The sequence below is a fragment of the Erpetoichthys calabaricus genome, chromosome 4 (genome assembly GCF_900747795.2).
Source record: "Erpetoichthys calabaricus chromosome 4, fErpCal1.3, whole genome shotgun sequence".
Lineage (NCBI taxonomy): Eukaryota > Metazoa > Chordata > Cladistia > Polypteriformes > Polypteridae > Erpetoichthys > Erpetoichthys calabaricus.
The window spans coordinates 260808546-260831321 of NC_041397.2; the positions used below are offsets into that span (position 1 = coordinate 260808546).

The following is a 22776-nucleotide window of genomic DNA, read 5'->3' on the forward strand; positions in this document are numbered from 1 at the left end:
CAAAATATATACATATACATAAAATCACGTGAATGCACATGGGAGACAACTTAAGGGCACTGGTGATTGTAATTACCCACCTAACAAGCGGTTGGCGCTGTGTTCTAATGCCATCTCTCTTCCTCCTTCTGCAGAACAGAAGATATGCAGCCATTTCACCATTGACCTCACTTACATTGTTCGCCTTTTTGGACCCGGCCCTTCCCACCTGGAACTCATATGGCCAGATGTTTGGCCTTTTTGAATTAGTTCTATTTTGAGCTCTTATCTGAAAAGAAGAATCTGCAACTTATTGTATGTTTTTCTGCTTACAATTTTTGTAATTATATGGGGTCACCAGAGTATTGCATTAATATTGGACAATATTTTATCTCCTCTTTATAATATATAGATGTTACAGGTAAAGCCCAAAAATTGGATAAACCTAACATTACCCAGGTAAAGCCCACATTATTCAGCAGACCTGGGTAAAGCTGGAATAAAATATGAGTTTCTAACTTTACCCAGATAATCTCTTTGGATAATGCAAGCTTTACCCGAGTAATGCTAGGTTTATCTAGGTCTTTTGGATAATGTGAGCTTAACCCGAGTAATTCTAGGTTTATCCAATATAGATATGACTGACACACTCATCAACAAAAACACTATTTTACATTTACTTAAAAAGCTGAAGTTTGACAGGATGGTACATCTAGACCAGGAGGTATCCACAAAAAAAGTATTTAATTGTGGGAACCAGCCTCGACAGGGACAGACACCAAGACAGCAAATGTCCAAAATATACACGTTTTATTTTCTCCTTGACAATTACAGTACACCAATCACGCACAGTCCTTCTTTTCTCTTATTCTTTTCCTGCCACCTCCACTCTCCTCTCGCAAGCTTTGTCTCATTCCCTCCCAACTCCGGCTCCTCGACTGGAATGAGCCGGCCCCTTTTATGCAGCACTCGGTTGTGCTACAGGTGCTTCTTGATGATCTTCCTGAAGCACTTCCGGGTGTGGCGGAAGTGCTGCCTGATCACCCGGAAGCACACAGGTGTCTTTGCCTCCTGGCCTAGCAGCACTCCCTGTTGTGGCGGAAGTGCTGCCAGCCATGACTCTGGGAACGTCTGGGCGGACCCTGGTGGTGGCCATGTGCTCCAACCGGGTGGAGCTTCCCAGCTCCAAACGTGTGGCCCACCTGCAAACCAGGACGGTTGCCCTCTCGTGTCCCAGGTGAGGTATTGGTCCTCTCCCGGTCCTTCCAGCTTCCAGGCATCCCGGCTGCGCAGATGCCCCAGCCGTCTGACACACACTATATCAATATTTAGGGGTAAACCAGTAAACCCCTTGTACAATATAAAAACTAAATACCCTCAAATCTCAAAAACAGTTTAATTGATTTGACTGAAATGTAGTAACATTATAAGAAAAGTAATTCTTTAAATCTCGATATTTGTCAGTAATAAAACTACAACAAGTTGTGTATTCATTGGCAGGGCATCATTTTTTTTGCCTCCGCAGTAATTGCGGAAAAAAAATGGGGCATGTAGTTCATGCAAATGAACCCGGTAAATAGAGGCCACAGTACAAGTTGAAGCTGTAATCACGCAAAAAAATGGGGCTGGCAGCAAGTGTGTAAAGGCAGCTGCCCTGTACAAGAAAAAGAGACGAGGTGGCAAGCTGCATGGAAAATGACATGGATGAAGAAAAGTTCAGAGACGCAGTGGTTACCAAGTGGCTTTCTTGGGTATATGCAGTAATTCCTCATGTTGGCTTTTTCTTTCTCCTCACAATACATACAAATTCAAGCAGTATTGAATTGTCACGTGCTCTTAGATATATAAACTTCAAAGAACAGGGGGTTGAACACAGAGGAGATGGAAACCACGATTTAGTGTATACTGCTTTGATTTAAACCTTCCAAAATTTTGTAATGGTACAAGATAACATATCAAACTCTTACATGTGAATCTGATAACCATTTTTACAGGATCTGCCACAGGGTGACATTATATTTATAAACAAAATTCCCATTATTCCTAGGAATTACCTGCTTGAATTCAAAAGAATACCGTTTCCTCTAAAATTGTGTTTCACAATGACTATTAACAAAAGCCAAGTCATGAGTAAAAGCAAAACTTGATCTATAGCAGGAATGTTTTACTCATGTGCAATTGTGTGTAGCATGTTTATGCATATGGAGCTCCGCTGAACTAATAATATTAGTACCCCCTTAAGGAAAAAATATTGTATACAGAAAAGTACTTAGTTACATACAGAGTGCTTCTGATACATCCGATTAGCCCTCAGCACTATAACTGAGGCTTGGAGTCTTAGGAACTTTCTTGAGCAAAACATAAGATCTGTTCAAATACCATATCACCAGAAAAAAATGGAAAGGTTGTATGCCCAGAATGGTCCTTAAATTGACACTTCCCTCATTTTCAACCAAAATCTATAAAAAGGTATATCTTGAGCCCAACTGATAGACTGTCAAATGCTGCTCTGCAATAAATTCATAAAGTTTTGTTTACTTCTTAGTTCCATTCACCACCACTCATTTTACTGTGATGAATAGAATGCCTCCTAAGATTTTTAAACTCTTGATTTGACAATTTGTCAGTTCTAAAAACTGCTGTGTAATTATTTTCCCTTTTAGTGTATATTTTGTGTGGAAACATGTAAATTGAATGTGATGCTCACTCCCTCAGAATTGTGCACCTTTTCAAGTCAATGAGTTCAAAACACTTCCCCCACCCCACCCCCCCTCAGACATACAGTAATCCCTCCTCCATCGCAGGGGTTGCGTTCCAGAGCCACCCGCGAAATAAGAAAATCCGCGAAGTAGAAACCATATGTTTATATGGTTATTTTTATATTGTCATGCTTGGGTCACAGATTTGCGCAGAAACACAGGAGGTTGTAGAGAGACAGGAACGTTATTCAAACACTGCAAACAAACATTTGTCTCTTTTTCAAAAGTTTAAACTGTGCTCCATGACAAGACAGAGATGACAGTTCTGTCTCACAATTAAAAGAATGCAAACATATCTTCCTCTTCAAAGGAGCAAACAAATCAATAGGGCTGTTTGGCTTTTTAAGTATGCGAAGCACCGCGGCACAAAGCTGTTGAAGGTGGCAGCTCACACCCCCTCCCGTCAGGAACAGACAGAGAGAGAGAGAGAGAGAGAGAGACAGATAAAAAAAATCAATACGTGCCCTTCGTGCTTTTAAGTATGCGAAGCACCGGGCAGCATGTCGCTTCACGAAGCAGCTGCACAGAAGGTAGCCAACGTGAAGATAATCTTTCAGCATTTTTAGACGAGCATCAGTATCGTCTAGGTGTGCGAACAGCCCCCCTGCTCAATCCCCCTACGTCAGGATCAGAAAAAGTCAGCGCAAGAGAGAGAGAGAGAGAGAAAAGTAAGCTGGGTAGCTTCTCAGCCATCTGCCAATAGTGTCCCTTGTATGAAATCAACTGGGCAAACCAACTGAGGAAGCATGTACCAGAAATTAAAAGACCCATTGTCCGCAGAAACCAGCGAAGCAGCGAAAAATCCGCGATATATATTTAAATATGCTTACATATAAAATCCGCGATGGAGTGAAGCCGCGAAAGGCGAAGCACGATATAGCGAGGGATCACTGTAAAGCATTACAAAAATTATGTACTTAGCTTGTTTTTAACTGCGGAACTATACTATGAAAAAATGTTTAAAAATCAACGGGACAATGCAGTGATATATTGAAATCAATGATATACTGTTTTACCTGCGAGGGATTTAGAGACATTTACAGGACCAGAATATAGGAATGTCATGGCTGGCATTAAGCAAGCTTTGTTTAATCAGAGAGTGTCCACTATATTATCAATTTTTGATCAATTCTCTATTTTGGAATTTCAATAACCAGGTAAGAAATATTTTCCTAAAAAATAACATAAGACTAGTCAGACTAAAACACATTTAATTTCTGTTTTTTAATAGTAGAAATACTTCCAATCTTTTTTTGAGTAAAATAAAAAAAAGGGTCTGCTATAAATCTGTGTGTACTGGAAATAACTGCTTACATTGTTCTTTCTTTTTAATCTCATTATTACTTTATCATATATAGTACCAAGCTTTAAGTGATATGCATATTGACTACATATACAGTATTAACTATTGGAAATTGATCACCTCTAGTTACAGAAAGTATAAAAGAACTACCTTCCTACTACAACAGGGTTCACAGTTAAATTCTTAAAGCACTGCTGTATATCTCCAGCTCTTACATCTATACAATGATTCTAAACTCAATGGAAGCCAATTTTACAATTGTCTATTCAACATACTCTGTAAAGTTATTACCAGTCATGCCCTGCACTTTACCTTGCAGAAGCTATATTTCAGAGCATATACCATTACAGGTGTTCCTAAAATCTTTACAATAAATTAAATTAATATAGGAGGCAGAACCACTAATTATATGAAACCAAAGCTCTTAAACAATTTTCCTAATAGTGAAAGAGAAGCTATATTGGCTTCAGTATTTAAATCAAAGGTAAAGACTCATTATTATAGCATAGCATACTCTTGTTATTGTTGTCTTTGAGCTGTTTATATTTTTTGAATAATCTCAGTGATCACTGTAAGTAGGAGTTACTTCCTATTCTCTTTATGTCTTTGTAGTCTTGTGGTTGTAACTACATGTTGTCACCGCTACTTTCACCCAGTTATCTTGCCAGCCTTGGAAATCTGGGTGGATGGAAAAAAGCATCACCTAATGTCAGACCTGTTTAATTCCACCAAAATTATACACTCTAGACTATGCTGCAGTACAAAAAGAGGCTTGACAGTCAGATAAATTTTGATTAGCTTTTTCCTAAAGACAACAGACCTCAAAAGATAGTTTTATCTGGGATGTACAGTATGTAGACATAAATTTTATTTACCTTTACTCCACTGCCTGTTGACCATGGCTGGACAGCTACATAGCTAAATAAATAACTGTGTAAACTAAACACAGCTTGGAAACTTAACACATTCTTTTGGAGATGACAGGGAAAAGCACTTCCCACTGTAGAACTGTGTTACTGATTTACATTTACATGTTCTACAATGGGCCGTTATATAATATAGGGCTTGGCTTTTCCTTACTCCTGTTATTGACTGTCAATTTCATAACTTTTTCAGACCCCTTAATGCAATTCAGGATTGTAGGCATCTGTCTCTATATGTCAGATAAGTACAGGTTTATGATATTAAATGTACAATACATATTACCCACCTGCTTTATTTTTCTTCTTACTTTCTGCTAAAGTGAAATGAATAAATCCTGTCAATTTCCTTAAAGACAAGAAAATGGTAGCTTACACTCACCTTACTTGACTCTCCTAATTTAAGGAGACGAGAAAAGCTGACACAATTGTGTACAACTGTATGCTAACAGTCACATAGTATAACTGGATACAAAGAGGAAACTAGCAGCCATTTGAAAGTCAAAATGGGCCACTATTAACAAACAGCGCTTATCAACATGTGGGATGTATAAATGTGATTGCACTGCTAGTAACTTATAATGCTGTATGTACCAAAAAATTAAACAGGCAGAAAGAAACTATTTATAACACTGCACTGTTTATGTTAGGTGTCTAGGAAATACATGAAAGACATTGTGCAACACTGATGTGATCTTAAGTTAGAAACACCAATGGATAATAATTTTCATCAGGAACCATAACACTCAGCTTAATGTTTCTTTCCTTGTGTACAGCCAATATTTCCATTTGGTTGAGTAAGTGAAAATCTGTCTTAAGCTGTTAATTGTGTTTCACTGTTTAATTTTTTTCTCATTCTTGTTAAAATCACATTATATAAAATTTAAATATTACTAATATTGACATTTATGAGTAACTAGCTGCAGCAGATGGTGTTGATCGGGTAATTAATTATAATCTATTTTGCCTCTTAGTCTGGCTTCAGTCTGTTCTAGTGGTTCACTTGCTCCAAGCCACACCAGGTGGCACTGTCCTTAAAACACATTGTATTGTGTTTTTCACTGGTTACCCATAATGTTTTGTTTATTTTTTCTGATCACTGCTATACCCAGTAATCTCATTCACAAAATCTTCAAGCACTAAAACTTATCAGCCTTAAGCAATTTTATGTGGCAAAAAAAAAATTCTTTATAGGAATACTCCACTCAAAAATGATATATTTTTATGTATGTACTTTGTAGTGATGACACAGAAAAATTTTAATCTCATTTTTTCATGCAGAATAGAGATAAAAACATTATGATATAATAGAAGTCAACAGTGACTTGTGCTGTGCAATAGAAAAAAATGAAATGTGAAAAACAGCTTTGACTTTTCGATTTGAAGATCCATCTCTTCCACTCATTCATTCGTCAGGAACCCTGTCTTCAATTTAAAAAGTCAATCCTGTGTTGCTTTAGTTTCCTGTTTATAATGTATGCCGATTATTCTGGAACTATCTATTTAACAATATTTTACAAATAAAGCATGTTTCTCAATGTTTTAAGCATATGACTGGATGAGTGAAACGTACAATAAGACATATTTCACAAAAAACTTTTTTTTTCTTTTCTCTATGGACATTTTTCACAACATTTGTTGTTACATTGCGTAGGTCACTACTGGATTCTGTTGTAGACTTTTTTATTTCTCCATTCCAGATGAAAACATGAGATTTAGCTTTTTTTCTGCTATCACTACAAACTACATGGGTGAGTAAAAATAAAAAAAATATACGTATAATTTTTTGGATGGGTATTCCTTTAACTGAAAACTCCAAAATGCATTTTTGCTAAGCATCCAGTGGCATTAATGTTTATATTTAAATAAAACTATTATGTTTTATGTATAGCCTGAAAAAAAGAGGTTCCTAAACATTAGAAAAAATTCAGAAATCTATTAAGAAAAACCAAAGCAGACATAAGTAGAACATTTAAATTACATATGGATTATAACATAGCTCATAGTCTGAACCAAAGATGCCTGATCTGTTAGGTGGCAGCCCTAACCATTGCAAAACTGTGCCTTCTATAAGACAACATAGTAATAGCAAAATATCAGTAACAGCAATATGTACATAATGAATGATCATAAATCTAATTTAAGTAAAAAATGAAAAAATAGACAAAAAATAATTTGATACTCACCCTAGAATACCACCAATTAGTGATCCTGCCACCAAACCACGTAAACCCAGATTTATTCTGAATAAGCCTCCTGTAATGGCTTTATAAAAGAGTAAGACATTAATTTATTATTTCATATTACAAATCACATTTATTGGTACTCAAGCTGTAAAATAGCAATAAAATATTGACAAATAATTAGAACAGAACTTTGTTATTATGTACTAAATAGAAACAGAAAAAACTGCAAATATATGTATAAGTGCTGTGAGTCAAATGTTAGTTATTTATTTAAAAAAAAGTGAAACACATTTCAAAATATAAAGCAAGAATCACTTGAAATTAATATTTTATTCAATTCATTTTTTCAATTAATCAAAATAAACTTCAAAAATTGTAATATTTTTAAACATATTCTACCAATTGTCATTAGAACAATTTTGATAACAGGTCAGCTCAATCCTTTTCACCTAGATTATCAAAAATAACATCATGTGATTTCAGGGGTCCCTAAAATCTTCCTTCCTGCTACACTAACTGCTGATGTATTCCATGCTATGTTTCTCCTTGCGAAGAAAAACGTTCTACCATTTGTAAAAATCTGTCTTTTACAGGTTTCCAATTGTGCTTGTTGAATAATTTACTTTTAAACGAGAGCAGGGATCCGCTGTACTAATTCTATTCATATTTAAAAAAAATAGAAATCATATCACTGCTTAATTCCTATTTTTTAAAAATGATTTCTATTCTACACATCATGCTATACAATCAAACATTCTATTAACATTCTTGATCGCTTCTCTGTATAATCTGGAAGTGGATAGTGATGAGATTACTCCTAGATTCTTCTCATAAGATAAACTTTCAAGTTTCATATCTCCCATGGTGTATTCAAATCGAATGTTTTACTTCCTATGTATAACACCTCACAATTACATATATCGAATTTCATCTGCCACAATCTACCCCAGCCCCTCTCTAATAATTTAATTGATTCTACATTATCTGCCCTTCCACATAGTTTTGTATCATCTCCATCCTGCAATGTTCTTATCCATGTTGTTTATGTTTATTTGAATTCTACAGGACACAACATTTTACACCACCTAATTCTGGAAAAATTTCTCTCACTTAAGTTCTTTGGTACTGATGATTAAGGCAATTTTGGACCCACCAACACACAGCATCCTGAATTCTGACTTCTTTTACTTTGATCTCTAATCTCTCATATGGTAACTCATCAAAAGAATTTTGAAAGTCAAGATGATATCTAATAATATGCTTTTGTTGTTTCCTTATAGAATTCCAGTATACCAGTGAAATAAGATCTGAACACATGGTGACAATTTCTAAATCACCTTTTCTTGATATGTGATGCTTGATCTTTGTTTAATAATTCCATAAGTTTTACCTGTGATGCACATTAAGCTTACTGGCCTATAGTCACTTGGTTCAGTCTAATCAAATTTTTTGTATAATGGCACATTTGATAGATACGGCCCTTATGAATTTTCTCTGTGTATAGAATTTTTTAAAAAAATGAGCCAACATTTTATATATGTACTCACTCACTTTCTTAAGCACTCTAATGTTGCAAGATACAGTGTTGTCCTTACCCAAGAAGATTTAAAAGAAGAAGGAATGGAAATATAAAGCATCAGCCAATCTGCTTTTCTAAATACGGAGAATATGTATTACACTGGGGTCAACAGTGGTGGATGAGAACTGGAGGGGGGAGTTTACTTAAGTTCCCTGCAGATTTTATGAAGGGGCTTTGCGGGACCCATCCTTGAATATTTTGCATGGAGGCAAAAATGGAAAACATGTCAGGTAAAAGTGGGTACAGCTAGAATTAAAGGATAAATTTGGCATTTGTAAAGTTATAACTCTTTACAATCATGGTATATATTATTTGCCACATAAAACTGTGTTCTAAAGTGAAGTGTTTTTTTATAAATTTTAAAAATACCTTATTTGTTCTTGTAGCTTTCAATGGGGCTTATTGTAGCCCAGGTGCAAACATGAAAAAGGGCCTACACTTAAAAATATTTAAAATTTTTTAAAGCAAGAACGTTATCAGACATTATTTTGCATCTTGAGATTGCACAAATACTGTATCATATATCCAATTAAAAAGAATTAAAAAAAGTAAAACTATTTGCTTCATCTCGCTGATTGCATCTTCCTCTACAGTTACCTTTCACCCACCTAGGGGTGTGGTTTCCCCTAGCTTGTTTTGTGAATGCTGGTCACGCCATTTTCATTTTGAGAACCTACTACTTATGGGACCATTTTCTTTCAGGATTTAGACAAGCTGCCATTTTAAAATGATTAAATATCAAAATATGAAGACAACAATAAATTTGGCATTATCGCTGAACCATATTTGTACAGGTCACAATATACTGTTGAGGAGCTCCAACAGACTAAAGTGGAAAGAACAGAACTCGAGAGACAAAAAGAGCAAAATAAGCAACTGGAAGGTAAGGCGATGCATGGTACACATGTAGAGAATTGGAAGTTAGTGGGGCATGCTGCTTCCACATCTCATAAACTTGGATGTATCTGGGAAAAACTAGCTCTGTTATGCGAGGCTGCAGTATGTATTACTGATGAAGGCAAATTTTCAGCTATTATCAATAAACGGAGTTCTGGAGACATTTTTTCCACTTTCCAAAATTAAACTGGAAGAAACAATCAAAACCTGAAGGACCAAATGGGCAAAGTTTGTTAGAGTAGGTTGGTTTTTGATCTTATCTTTGGCAGTGTTAAATGCTTACTTACTGTTGATGCATGACAAATCCAAGTGATCATGTAATGATTGATAATATTATGTATTTATTTATTTAACACTTGCCTTTATACAAGTCAACTTATATAGTAAGTTATTACAAGAATGATTGATGGCTTGTTCTCCAGTATTGGTGTATTGCATGTTGCACACAGGACAAATTCTGACACAATTTGGCAAACATACTATCTAAGCTCTTTTTTACATTTTTTTTTTTAAAAGACAGTACAGGCCCTTTTATAGTTGGTGCTTATCGATGGACACTGTGAGCAAAAGAGTGAACAGGAAATATATATACCTATACCTTAGGGAAATAGTTTCAAGAATCTGTAATAAAATTATTATTTATAGTTTCCTCTTGGTATCTAAAAGATGCCTCATAAACATGGAAGGCATTTTTTCCTTATAACAAAACCTTGGCTGCTTCAAAGTGGCCATACTTGGTCAATTTAAAACTTTTTTTTATATTTGGACCAAGGTTACCATAAGCCTCATTTTAAGTTGCAATAACTGACAAGGTATTTATAAAATTAATTTAAAAATTCCTTAACTTTAAAACACAATTTTATGTGGCAAATTAATATATACCACGATTATAAAGAAATAACTTTCACTTAAAAAATACTGAACTTATCCTTTAAGATGGGAGTTTATCATAACAGCAAATCACAAACTAAAACACCACATGTTGACCTATTGGTCAATAAGCTAATGAAGCAGTGGTGAAAGGTGACCCGGTCAGGTCCAAGGCTGAAGACAATGGAGTAATGAAAATGGGCTACCAACACTATGGATAGTTATATCACATACAGTACCTATGTAAAATATCACCTACTCTGTGGTATGTTTCCACAATCCAGTGCCAGCAGGGCAACACTGCGTGCAATGTATACCCACTGGAATGATCACGTCTTGGTGATTGCCTGGCACATTAATTAAGCACTGGAGATCAGAAATACAGCACCTGTCCTATCTGCCACAGGGAACTCTAAGCATTCGGCAATGGGAACGTCTTCATTGTCTAAATGAACACCGTAAGTACTTGTAGGGAGTTAACTGGAAGTGCTTTATGACCTAAGCTTAAAAGCCACACCCTGCAAGTGTCACATCAATTGTGCAGTTCAAGGGAGGGCAAAAGATAAACACTAAAATGATGGGAGGAATTGAGTCAGAAAGGTACAGGAGGTGAAGAAGGAGTGTGCCTAAATTTACCCTTGTGCAATGAAAATAAAGGGCATTCTATTCTATGTAGTTAATAAATTAACCATTTTTTAGGTGCCTTTGTACATAATACACAAAGCACCAATTGTGAAAATCCATATCTGTTGGTTTGTCTTCAGCATGAAACAACTCAGCACACCCTGGATCAATTTTGTTGAGATGTGGCATGTATATTTGTCAAAGAAATTTGTTGAGACTGTTAAATTTTCATTCAAATATTTCAAACAAATTACGCTGTATGAAGTTTTAAAATTTCAAATCCTCCCATTGAAAAGCTAAGCAAAATTGTGAACTAGCCAGTCTTAAAACAATCTGTGCAACTTCTATTAGGAATTAGTTTACTGATTCAATTTAACCTTGAGTGTGGTTGTATATTTTCCTCTATTACTCATCTGACAGCTGTTTAGACGCCCAATGTAAGCACAGCAACACCCTTCTTCTGCTTCTTTAAGTAACTTAATAGAGTACCAAAAAGTCACTTCTCTGGAAATAAATGGAAGGGAAAATCAATTATCTAAGCACATATAGGACTGAACTGATTGAGCAATATTATCTGCAGATTATTACTGTAAACAACTGATGTTATCAATCTACCGCTAAACGGTGTTTGAACCAATTATAACATAGGTATTGTGCAGCTGCCCTAACTGATATAAATATAGGACAGGTTTAGAACTGTACAGTGGAGTTGGGACGTGGGAGGCTTCGGTAGTTTAAGCCTCTAATGTCTACCATTCAACCCTGATCTTTCAGTTCTAGATGAACACGAGAAATTGTAGCAAGCCCCTGATCTTTTTACCCATTATGTACCATTTGTATTCCCTTTATTAAAACAAAATGAATTCCTTTCCAAGGTCTTACTTATTTATATAATTGTAACAAATTACTGTGTTTTAACAAATATTAATTACAGGATGGGGAACTTATTTTAGTTCCTTTTCTCTTTTCATAGGGTAATATTGATACTGATTTTATGGTAGTACTGGTCATTTTGTATTAAATATTATTTCAGTTCCTTATTATTGGATATTAGTCTGTTAGGTATACTTTGGAAAATGTTATGCTTAAGAAAGCTGAATAACCATTAGAGAGAGACCCTCCTCCAACACAGATCATTCAATGCCATTTTTATGTCATTTGAATTGGAATCTGATGTATGAAAGCTATTGAGCCACAATAAGCCTATTTGTGCTCCATTTTTAACTCCATTGTAAAGTGCTGTTAAAAAGCACATATTTAATGCAGACAACTAACAAATGGAATTCCATTCTACAGTATTATTGCAATGTGACTCATTGTTGCAAAACTATTTCATAAACAAAAATATAATAACTGACTCATGAATAGAGCAAATAAAAACGTGAAATGCTGAAACTTTAATATCAGTTAACTTAGTCACCAAACGAAACTGAATGTTATGCCATGCATACATTTTCTAATTTGCTATAACTTTGATATCTTTCAAGTTGATTCTCAAAACTGCTTTCTAATAGCACACATCATAACCACACTCACAGCTGAATTTAACTGTCTTTGCTACTCACTTTTTTTAAATCACATGATATTGTACTTCCTCTCTATCGCTGGATTTGTTACCTCACTTGTCAAAATACTGTTAGTAGTTTGTAGGAAATACGCAAATATGATTTTTTTTTTCTTTTATTGATTTTATTGTAATCATTCCATACAAATAGATAAATTTTTACAAAAAACAGGATTGAAAACAAATCAACCCCCACCTCTGCAAATATGAATCTTATTGAACTATTTACACAAGATACTAAAACTGACCCTCTTAATCGGTTTACTTAAGTGGAAAACATTCACCTCCTTCAATCTTTCCTCATAGACCTTACCCTGTTCTGGAATTGGTCTAGTAGCTCCTCTTTAGACTTTGGGCTGTACATTCTGCAGTCAGGTAATTTTCTTCAATATGGAGACAATACTCCACATAAGGTCACACAAGTGCACTGTAAAAATTTAACCTTCCTTGACTTGTACTTAACATAGTGTTCCAAGCATCCCAACATCCTAATAGCTTTCTTAATCATTGCAGTGTAATATCTGAATGTGCCTAGTATGAATGAACTAGAACTACCAAAACTTTCTCATAAGGTGTACTTTCAAGTTTTCAGAAACAATACTGTGTAATTGCATCATTTTTTTGTTACTATGGTAAAAACTTACTTTTACATACATTAATTGAACAGAAAAAAAGGTTCATAACATATATCAAAAACAACAGTAATAATCTAAAATAAAATATTCAGTAATTCAAATTATTGTAATAAAATTTTAAACAGGTAATTTTTTAAACATAAGAACTGTGTTCTATTACAGACATGTGTACGACTGACAATGTAGCTTTCAGCTTCAAGATTTAAAATGAAAAATGCCTTAAATATCTCCACTTTATTGTGTCACTTTTCTGAAACGTTACACTTCAAAAATATCAAGATTATGTCACCCATGTTTTGTTAAATTATAAAGAACACATCACTCTTATTTAACATCAAGGAAGACTGCATTTTTAAAATTTTTACATTTTCCAAAAAAAATTTACATGAAAGTAAATTGAAATTTTCTTACCACCAGCTGCAGCATAGTGACCAAGAATATATTTATCTCTGTATACAGACAAAGCAGTACTCCCAGCACTGAAATAAAACAAAACATTGTTTGTAACAGCAGGAAACACAACAATACACAAAGAGCTATAAAAGAGTCTTGTTAGGGTACAGCTTTGCTCTGGTGAAGTTTTTGTTGTAAAAAGCTCACCACAGCAGACCAGACTTTCCAATTCCCAGCATCTCCTGGAGAATTACCAGGCATTCCAAATATTCATTTACATCCCAGCTATGCTATACACAGCAGAGTCTGTGTGAACTGAAAGTCACAGTCAGACAATATCTCCTGCAAATAGCAAGCATACAACCCCCAGATTCTTACACAAAGTACTCTCCAAGTTATAGCTGCATCTTGGCATCCTGTCCACAACACCCATGAATGACTCACTTTCTATGACTTAAACCAACTTAATTTCAACTACGCAAACACAACTATTGAAGTTTAAATATAGGGACTGGAGGACACTGGCAAAAGGCCCTAGTATCCCATTCTCTTGCACACAAATAGCACAGAATGCATTCTTTAAGTTCGTACAAAATGCAGAAAAGGCAAATTCACACAACCCTCAAATGCTGCCACAAGGACAGAACATCTTTGTCACTACAGAGCTTTTAAATTACCACAATGATATCAATGACAGAAATGGACCCCATTCCAACATAAGCTCCCAGAGCTGCAATCTGTAAAGTGGGATTAGGGTTTGACTGACAGGTACTAGAAGGCCAAGAACACAGTAGCCGCAAGAGAAGCTTAAGTTAGTGTACATCATTGAAGTAGTTAAGTGAGAAAACTACCCAGAAAGCACTGATAAATGTAGACTTTTACTTGGGATTTTATAAAAAGATCATATAGAAATTAAATAAAAATAACTTAAAATATATATAATAAAAAAAATACAAATCTTAACATTTAAGTATCTCAAATAACAATTACAGTATTAGTAACAATCGTGTATAAACAATGTAGATCACTAACTCATTCAAAATTACTTATTTTATATGTTTGATATTCATAAACTAATATGTTTACAAAATCCAAAAAAATGTAATCCTGCATATGTTCTTTTTAAATGTATGCTTTAGTGAATAATGTTTTATAAATTAACTGGATTCATGCAACAAAATGCTTTTCCATAAATTGTAATCATTAAAGTACATATAAATTTTACTTAACCATTCAATGAGAAGCTACAGTAACTGGTGCATCCAGTATATGGATAATACTAATGAGCTGCTTCCAACCAAAAAAAGGTTATAGACATATTTTATAAACAAGAGAAGGCAAAGCTTGATATTTCATCATTTTAACATTCTTTTTATATGTTAGGATACATGATATAAGCTGTTTTCCATATATGATGTGATTAGTTACAACAATGTCTAATTATACAATGTTTTTCTTCCAAGAATAGGTCTCTGATCCTGAAAACATCTTACATTAGAAAACATTTTCTCATGAATATAAAAAACAATTAATACTGTGGAAGTTAAGGATAAAAAGGAGAAGATGTCCATCCATCCATCCTCTTCCGCTTATCCGAGATCGGGTTGCGGGGGCAGCAGCTTGAGCAGAGATGCCCAGACTTCCCTCTCCCTGGCCACTTCTACTAGCTCTTCTGGAGGAATCCCGAGGTGTTCTCAGGCCAGCCAAGACGCAAAGTCCCTCCAGCGTGTCCTGGGTCTTCCCCGGGGCCTCCTCCCGATTACACGTGCCCAGAACACCTCACCACGGAGGCGTTCAGGAGGCATCCTGATCAGATGCCCGAGCCACCTCATCTGACTCCTCTCGATGCAGAGGAGCAGTGGCTGTACTCTGAGCTCCTCCTGGATGACCGAGCTTCTCACCCTGTCTTTAAGGGAAAGCCCAGACACCCAGCAGAGGAAGTTCATTTCAGCCACTTGTATTCGCGATTTCATTCTTTCGGTCACTACCCACAGCTCATAACCATAGGTGAGGGGGTGTTAGGAACATAGCCTTCCGGCTCAGCTCCTTTTTCACCACGACAGACTGATGCAGAGCCCGCATCACTGTGGATGCCGCACCGATCTGCCTGACGATCTCCCGCTTCATTCTTTCCTCACTCATGAACAAGACCCCGAGATACCTGAACTCCTCCACTTGGGGCAGGATCTCGCTCCCAAACCTGAGACGGCAATCCACCCTTTTCTGGCTGAGGACCATGGTCTCGGATTTGGAGGTGCTGACTCCCATCCCAGCCGCTTCACACTCGGCTGCGAACAAATCCAGTGAGAGCTGAAGATCACAGCCTAAAGAAGCAAACAGGACAACATCATCTGCAAAATGCAGTGACCCAATCCTGAGCCGGACCCCCTCAACGCCCTGGCTGAGCCTAGAAATTCTGTCCATAAAAGTTATGAGCAGAATCTGTGACAAAGGGCAGCCCTGGCGGAGTCCAACTCTCACCGGAAACGGGTTTGACTTACTGCCGGCAATGCAGACCAAACTCTGATACCGGTTGTACAGGGACCGAACAGCCCTTATCAGGAGGTCCGGTACCCCATACTCCTGGAGTACCACCCACAGGATTCCCTGAGGGACACAGTCGATGCCTTTTCCAATTCCACAAAACATATGTAGACTGGTTGGCAAACTCCCATGCACCCTCCAGGACCCTGCCAAGGGTGTAGAGCTGGTCCACTGTTCCACGACTAGGACAAAAACCACACTGTTCCTCCTCAATCAGAGGTTCAACTATCTGACGAACCCTCCTCTCCAGGACCCCCAATAGAATTTTCCAGGGAGGCTGAGAAGTGTGATCCCTCTGTAGTTCGAACACACCCTCCGTTCCCCTTTCTTAAAGAGGGGGACCACCACCCTGGTCTGCCAATCCAGAGGCACTGTCCCCGATGTCCATGCGATGTTGCAGAGGCGTGTCAACCAAGACAGTCCTACAACATCCAGAGCCTTGAGGAACATCGGCGTATCTCATCCACCCCCGGGGCCTTGCCACCAAGGAGTCCTAGAGATGGGAGTCCCCAGGCTCTGCTTCCACATTGGAAGGCATGTTAGTGGGATTGAGGTGGTCTTCAAAGTATACCTACAACGTCCCGAGTTAAGGTCAGCAGCGCACCATCCCCACCATACACAGTGTTGACACTGCACTGCTTCCCCATCCTGAGACGCCGTATGGTGGACAAGAATATTTTCGAAGCCATCTGGAAGTTGTTAGGAGAAGATGTGATCTGTAAAATAAAAAAGGTAATAAAGAAAATAGAATAGTTTGAACACCACCTGTGCTGCATGTATATGAAACTTTGTCCAGATTTTCCCAAAAATCTCATCTACCAACTCAACTATCCAAATGTTCAGCTTTCCAGCAGAAACAGACCAAGCCTAAACAGATGCTTATAACACTACCACATCTAAAGTGAGTTTGCCTTCCAGATTCAAGAGATACATAAACAGCTCCTCCCATCTCTCAATATTTCAGTTTAGGTCTATCTTTCCTCATTCATGCCTAGAACAACCTGACTAACACCCATCTTTTCCATGACAAGATGATACATTGCTTGTAATAACCTTTTTAACACCAAGCCTATGCCTTCACTTCTGTGGCCATCTTATCCTGCCAGGAACTCCCTGTCAAAACTGGAGACTCTCCAGCTAAAACTGCAAGAATTCTTCTTTACCTTGAAAAATTCCCTGTTTATTATAGTGTAGATAGATAGATGGTAATATGTTATACAGTAACTGCTGCCTTCATTGTAAACCACCATGAATGAGGAAAATACCATCTCAGACCTCTGCAAAATGAACAATTTGTTGTTAAAGTATATTTTTAATCATAACAACACATTTTAGCATAATAAATCACTATTTGAAATGATCTGACTTATGTACTTTTAAGCTCCCTTTCAGAATGTTTTAACACATTTCTGTCTTTGCATCTGCATATTTGTACATAATTTGTGCATAACTGTTTGTTTTACCTTAAAGAACCAAAACAACTGCTGAATGTGTTCTTTTTTTGTAATCACAAATAGGCACACCAAGCATTGCAGAGTTATCCCTGTTCAAGCTTTGCCCTCTAAACATGATGTGATTAAGCAAGGCAGACACATAAGGCCTTTTCATGGGTATGCTACAATCTCAGATTTTCTTTCTACTTCTGAGAAATCACTTCCTACACAATTTTTTTCCCTTTCACTTCTCAATTATTTCATTGACTGTTCTTTGATATTAAGCTGCTATGTTATTATTAAATAACATTTACCTTAAAGGTAATAATTTATTTTTCTCTATTCTTACTTTGACACTCTTGTCAGCTAAACTACAGGTATTTATTTATGCTACTGAAAGATACTTTGAAAATAATACCTCCATTTAGTTAGTTACTTACTTAAAAAGAGTGACAAATGCTGCCACTCTCCAGCTCCAACGCCATCCATAACGTAAGAACCCCCGAATGGCAGCATTGTGGGCTGACCTCTGAAACAAAATAATGACTTCACCTCAGGAAAAGTAATACTTATTTATTACTAAATATACAGATAAACTACAAAAATTAGATAAATTGTGTAACAATCATTAGTTTTAGACAGGTAAAATACGTGACAAAGTGTATTCATCATTTTAAAAAGAAGAACTGAAAATTAGTTGGTAAAAGTATATTATACTTTTCTACCAAAAATTATGGGGTAGAGACAATTATGATTAATATTCATTGTCAGTGTAGTGGTTACTGCCTTTAAATCTGACATAAGACATTTTGTATTTTCGTATTTATACAGTACAAGAGACTTGGTGGCATTGTGTTTCAATAACTTTTTTACACAGAATCATATCTCCATGGATAAATAGGCCCAGAAGAGGCCTTATCCTAGCTCTTCTTCTAATTCCTTTCCAGGGTTTTGAGTTTTTGAATTGAAAATAAGACTCTTGACCAATGAATGAGGGGAGAATGAAGTGAATCTTCAGTTCAAATACTCAATCCCATGCGACTTGTGTTTGTTTATGATATGTTCCGATTTTTCCAAAAGTATCTGTTTTCCAATATTTTAGCAAACAATTCACATGTTTTGCATACGTAGAATATACACCTGGAAAAATGACATGTTGATTATATGACAGAACAGAGATTATTTTTTTCATGAACATTTTTCATATTGTACAGCATTGGTCACCTATGATTACACTTGTTAAAACATTCATGGCAGCAAATTATGAAAGATTTACAATGATTTTGCAAAGTAAGAACTGACCAACAAATTAGACAGATTTTTCTATATAATGTATACACATTATTAAGAACATTTTATTGGATAATAAATGTAGACAGTACTCATGAAAAACAGCAAAACATATATATCAAAAAATGATGTACTTAATCCATTTACTGCATATTCTTTATTACATACACTTACCACAGCCTCAATACGATGTCGATATAATTCAGCATTACTTTGCTCAATATACCTCTTTCTGGCATGTCTAGCTGCTGGAATTCCTCCATACATCATCCCAACTGCTGCAGCCATAAGTGCACTTTTTATAATGTTGGTTATTTCCTCTGAATAGGCATTCATTTCACTATAAACAAGATGACAAATATAAGTCTAGATAAAGTTTGTCCTATTCTAAATATAAAAATAACCTACAGCTGGCAACATAACACTCCATAGTCTTTAGAGGCTCTGCGTCCTTCATTGGTTCTATCACTTTCTCACTTTGTTTCTTCCTCTTTGTCAGTATGGAATAAAATGTCACTTATTTTTGCTTTGTGCCCTCCCAAACCATAACCTATCACCTATGGGGGAGAAGCAGCAAATAATTACTGAAATGTTATACAATAGTTCAGGTAACTTGGTTCCTAGGGTGCAAAGCCTACTGACGCTCTGAATTTTTTCCATTATTTTCAGGGTGATGCCATTGCAGTCCAAACTTCTTAATTTTTATTTGTAATTCACTATATGGTATCATACATATAGTTTTAACTTTCCTTTACTTTCTCTTCATTTCAGAGGGGGAGCAGAGTAGATTACTAATATGAAAATGTTTTAAAATAAACAGTAGAAATTAGCTGTTGCTCTGCAGTTACACCACGTCTCATGGTCAAAACAGCATGGGTGCTTGCAAAGCTGGAGAAGACTGATTTAGAATTATTTTTTGAACATCATATAATTAACAGTGATTTAGACAAAATTAAATGATGCTCCACACACACCATTTCAGTTTAGATAAAATAACTCCAAACAGAGAGCCACTACTCAAAATGTTCATAGACTCCCGAATTGCTTCTCTAATTACAAAAAGAGGTATTGAGTGTACTGTTGGTCCGGTTAAAACAAAAAACACTATTTTGTTTAAAGCAATGCTCCTTCAGGCCTTGCAATGGACTGATGCTATGTGTAAAGTTGTTTCTTGCCTTAAAGTTATACCAGGATAGGCTTTAGCCCTGTATGACATTAAGATGGATTGCACGGTTTTGAGAACATTATGTTCTGAACCTTGCTTGATTCTTTATTTGGCACACGAGTTACAAATAATTTTACACATCTTAGCAGTAAATAATAATTTTGATTGTTAACCAAAAGAAAACTAACCTAAAGTGTTAAAACAGAAAAATGAAGGCAAAAACAAAAGGACTAATTACTGCATTTCAAAATCAAAGCTTAGTCACCAGATTCTACCATTACCTAGTCCTTCAGGAAAGTACAGAATCACAATGCAATAAGTAGGAAGAAGTCATCAATCACTTCATCTTAGGCTGCTTGGAATGACTAACAACAGATTATATCAAAAGGCATAACAAGATAGCTACACTCACGCACTGGAAGTTCTTCAAAGAATATAATGTGAAAATAACTAATAAATAGTATGAACACCAGCCCAATACTGTTTCTAAAAATGAGGAGGTGACAACCTTATGGGACATGCCCAATCAAACAGAAAACTTAAAAGTGAAAAAGTGAGACGATATCATTAAGATGAATACAGAGAACAAATGTGTGCTAATAGATGTAGCTGCACCACCAGGAATATATACACCAGCATAATTCATTGAGAAATTGTCTAATTATAAGGCTGAATGTGAAAATGGCAAGAGACAGTACCAATGGTCGTCATAGAAACCCTCTTACTTGTAAAACACGCACTGGAAGGAAACTTATTTCAGCAGGATTCTGAGAAAGACCAGTATCTACGTACTACTGAAAATTATTTTGCTAGGAACGGCTCCTGTACTTTGTAGTGTGATATCAAAGAACTGAAAAAAGCTTCACCTTCCCATGTGGCACATAATGACCAAAGATTATGGGATGAAAAAATAAGGTGATGCACCATAAAGACATACAAAGACAATTATATTTTTATATTTATTTTAAACACACTAGTAAATCTTTTGCTGAGCGGCTAGCTGCTTAATATACCAGTGTGTTGTCATTAACTATATAATGTTTTGGGCATCTGCACCCACAGCCATCTGTTTTTATGGTGGGATACTGCTATAAAGCAGTACATATAATTATTCTAAAAGATAATACAACAATGTCTCAGTACGTGAACAGTAATGCAAGGTCTTACTTCATATTAGTATTAAGAGAAAAATCTGCCTGTAGTTCAACTAGGGCGGCACGGTGGCGCAGTGGGTAGCGCTGCTGCCTCGCAGTTGGGAGACCTGGGGACCTGGGTTTGCTTCCCGGGTCCTCCCTGCGTGGAGTTTGCATGTTCTCCCCGTGTCTGCATGGGTGTCCTCCGGGTGCTCCGGTTTCCTCCCACAGTCCAAAGACATGCTGGTTAGGTGGATTGGCAATTCCAAATTGGCCCTAGTGTGTGCTTGGTGTGTGGGTGTGTTTGTGTGTGTCCTGCGGTGGGTTGGCACCCTGCCCAGGATTGGTTCCTGCCTTGTGCCCTGTGTTGGCTGGGATTGGCTCCAGCAGACCCCCGTGACCCTGTGTTCGGATTCAGCAGGTTGGAAAATGGATGGATAGTTCAACTACAGTGACCTGTAATTAGATATTCTAATGTATGCTTTTGTCACAGAAGGAACACGTGAGAGAAGTGGCATGTGCAAGAGGGAGTCCTAGTGTACGTTTTGATTTTTTTGTATGTTTCAAATGTAATATTAAATTTTCCTACTGTTTATCCATCGTATGATGGGCAATAAGCCAGTAAATAACAAAGGAGAATGCAATGCAAATTAAAAACCAACAAAAAAAATACATTGTTTTAAATATAATGCTTTATACTGTACAAAAACAAACACATTTTATTAAAAAATATAAATACAGTAATTCAGGCAAAACACAAAGTTACAAATTCAAAACAAAAGATGAATACGACAATGTTTACTCAAATATGGAAAGTGTATACATTAAAAATTCACTCACTGTCTGTGGAAGAGTTCTTTAATACGATCCCAACCAGTGTCTGGAAATTCTAGCTTGTTTCCATGGTTTGGTAATTCTGAAGGTTTTTCTGCACATGCAGAAGCAGTGCTAGCCGCAGCAAGTCCATCTGGGAATGGCACCCACCTTCTGGTACAAGGTGACAAAAGGAACTCTTGAGCTGGCAACGTTTGTGCTAGTTGTCTTTTAGTATCCATCCCACATAATTAAAAGTAACCTCTCTGGAAAGAAATTTAAACATAGTTTTCAAAAAAACTTAAAAAATAAACCTGCTTTAAATGACAATAGAAAGGGTAAACTGGAAAGGTCAATCAGAAGTTGTACCTAAGCTTTAAATGACAATAAATAATGGTAAATTGAAAAAGCTCAATTAGGAGTTGCATCAAAAAGCAGCTATGAAAGGTTAGTGATAGTAAAGAATCTATTTAAATGTATTTCACAGTTTACCTTAAAATGCCATCAATGCCACATTTCACAGTGATATTCATATGACTGGAGTATATGGAATGCAATAGATCAGTGGTTAGAAATTAACTTAAAACTTTGTATTTTATACTGCCACCAATGGACTCTTTTTGACACCAGTAATGGCGTACTGCATGATAAAGTGCAGTGAATACATTTGACCTGAGCATTCGTAGTTT

General features: G+C 36.3%; 1 protein-coding gene across 4 annotated transcripts in view; it reads right to left on the reverse strand.

The window, feature by feature from the left end:
• The window catches only part of timmdc1 (translocase of inner mitochondrial membrane domain containing 1), a 54066-nt gene that overhangs the window by 26572 nt on the left and 4718 nt on the right, over positions 1-22776 (reverse strand). For all 4 annotated transcript variants that reach the window (XM_051926289.1, XM_028800709.2, XM_028800712.2 and 1 more), the window contains exons 2-6: positions 22115-22353; positions 19151-19316; positions 18127-18215; positions 13728-13795; positions 7148-7226 (exon numbers count right to left, since the gene is read on the reverse strand). In XM_051926289.1, the coding sequence (XP_051782249.1) occupies positions 7148-7226; positions 13728-13795; positions 18127-18215; positions 19151-19316; positions 22115-22329 (617 nt within the window). In that variant the 5' untranslated portion in view covers positions 22330-22353. The remainder of the gene's footprint in view (positions 1-7147; positions 7227-13727; positions 13796-18126; positions 18216-19150; positions 19317-22114; positions 22354-22776) is intronic.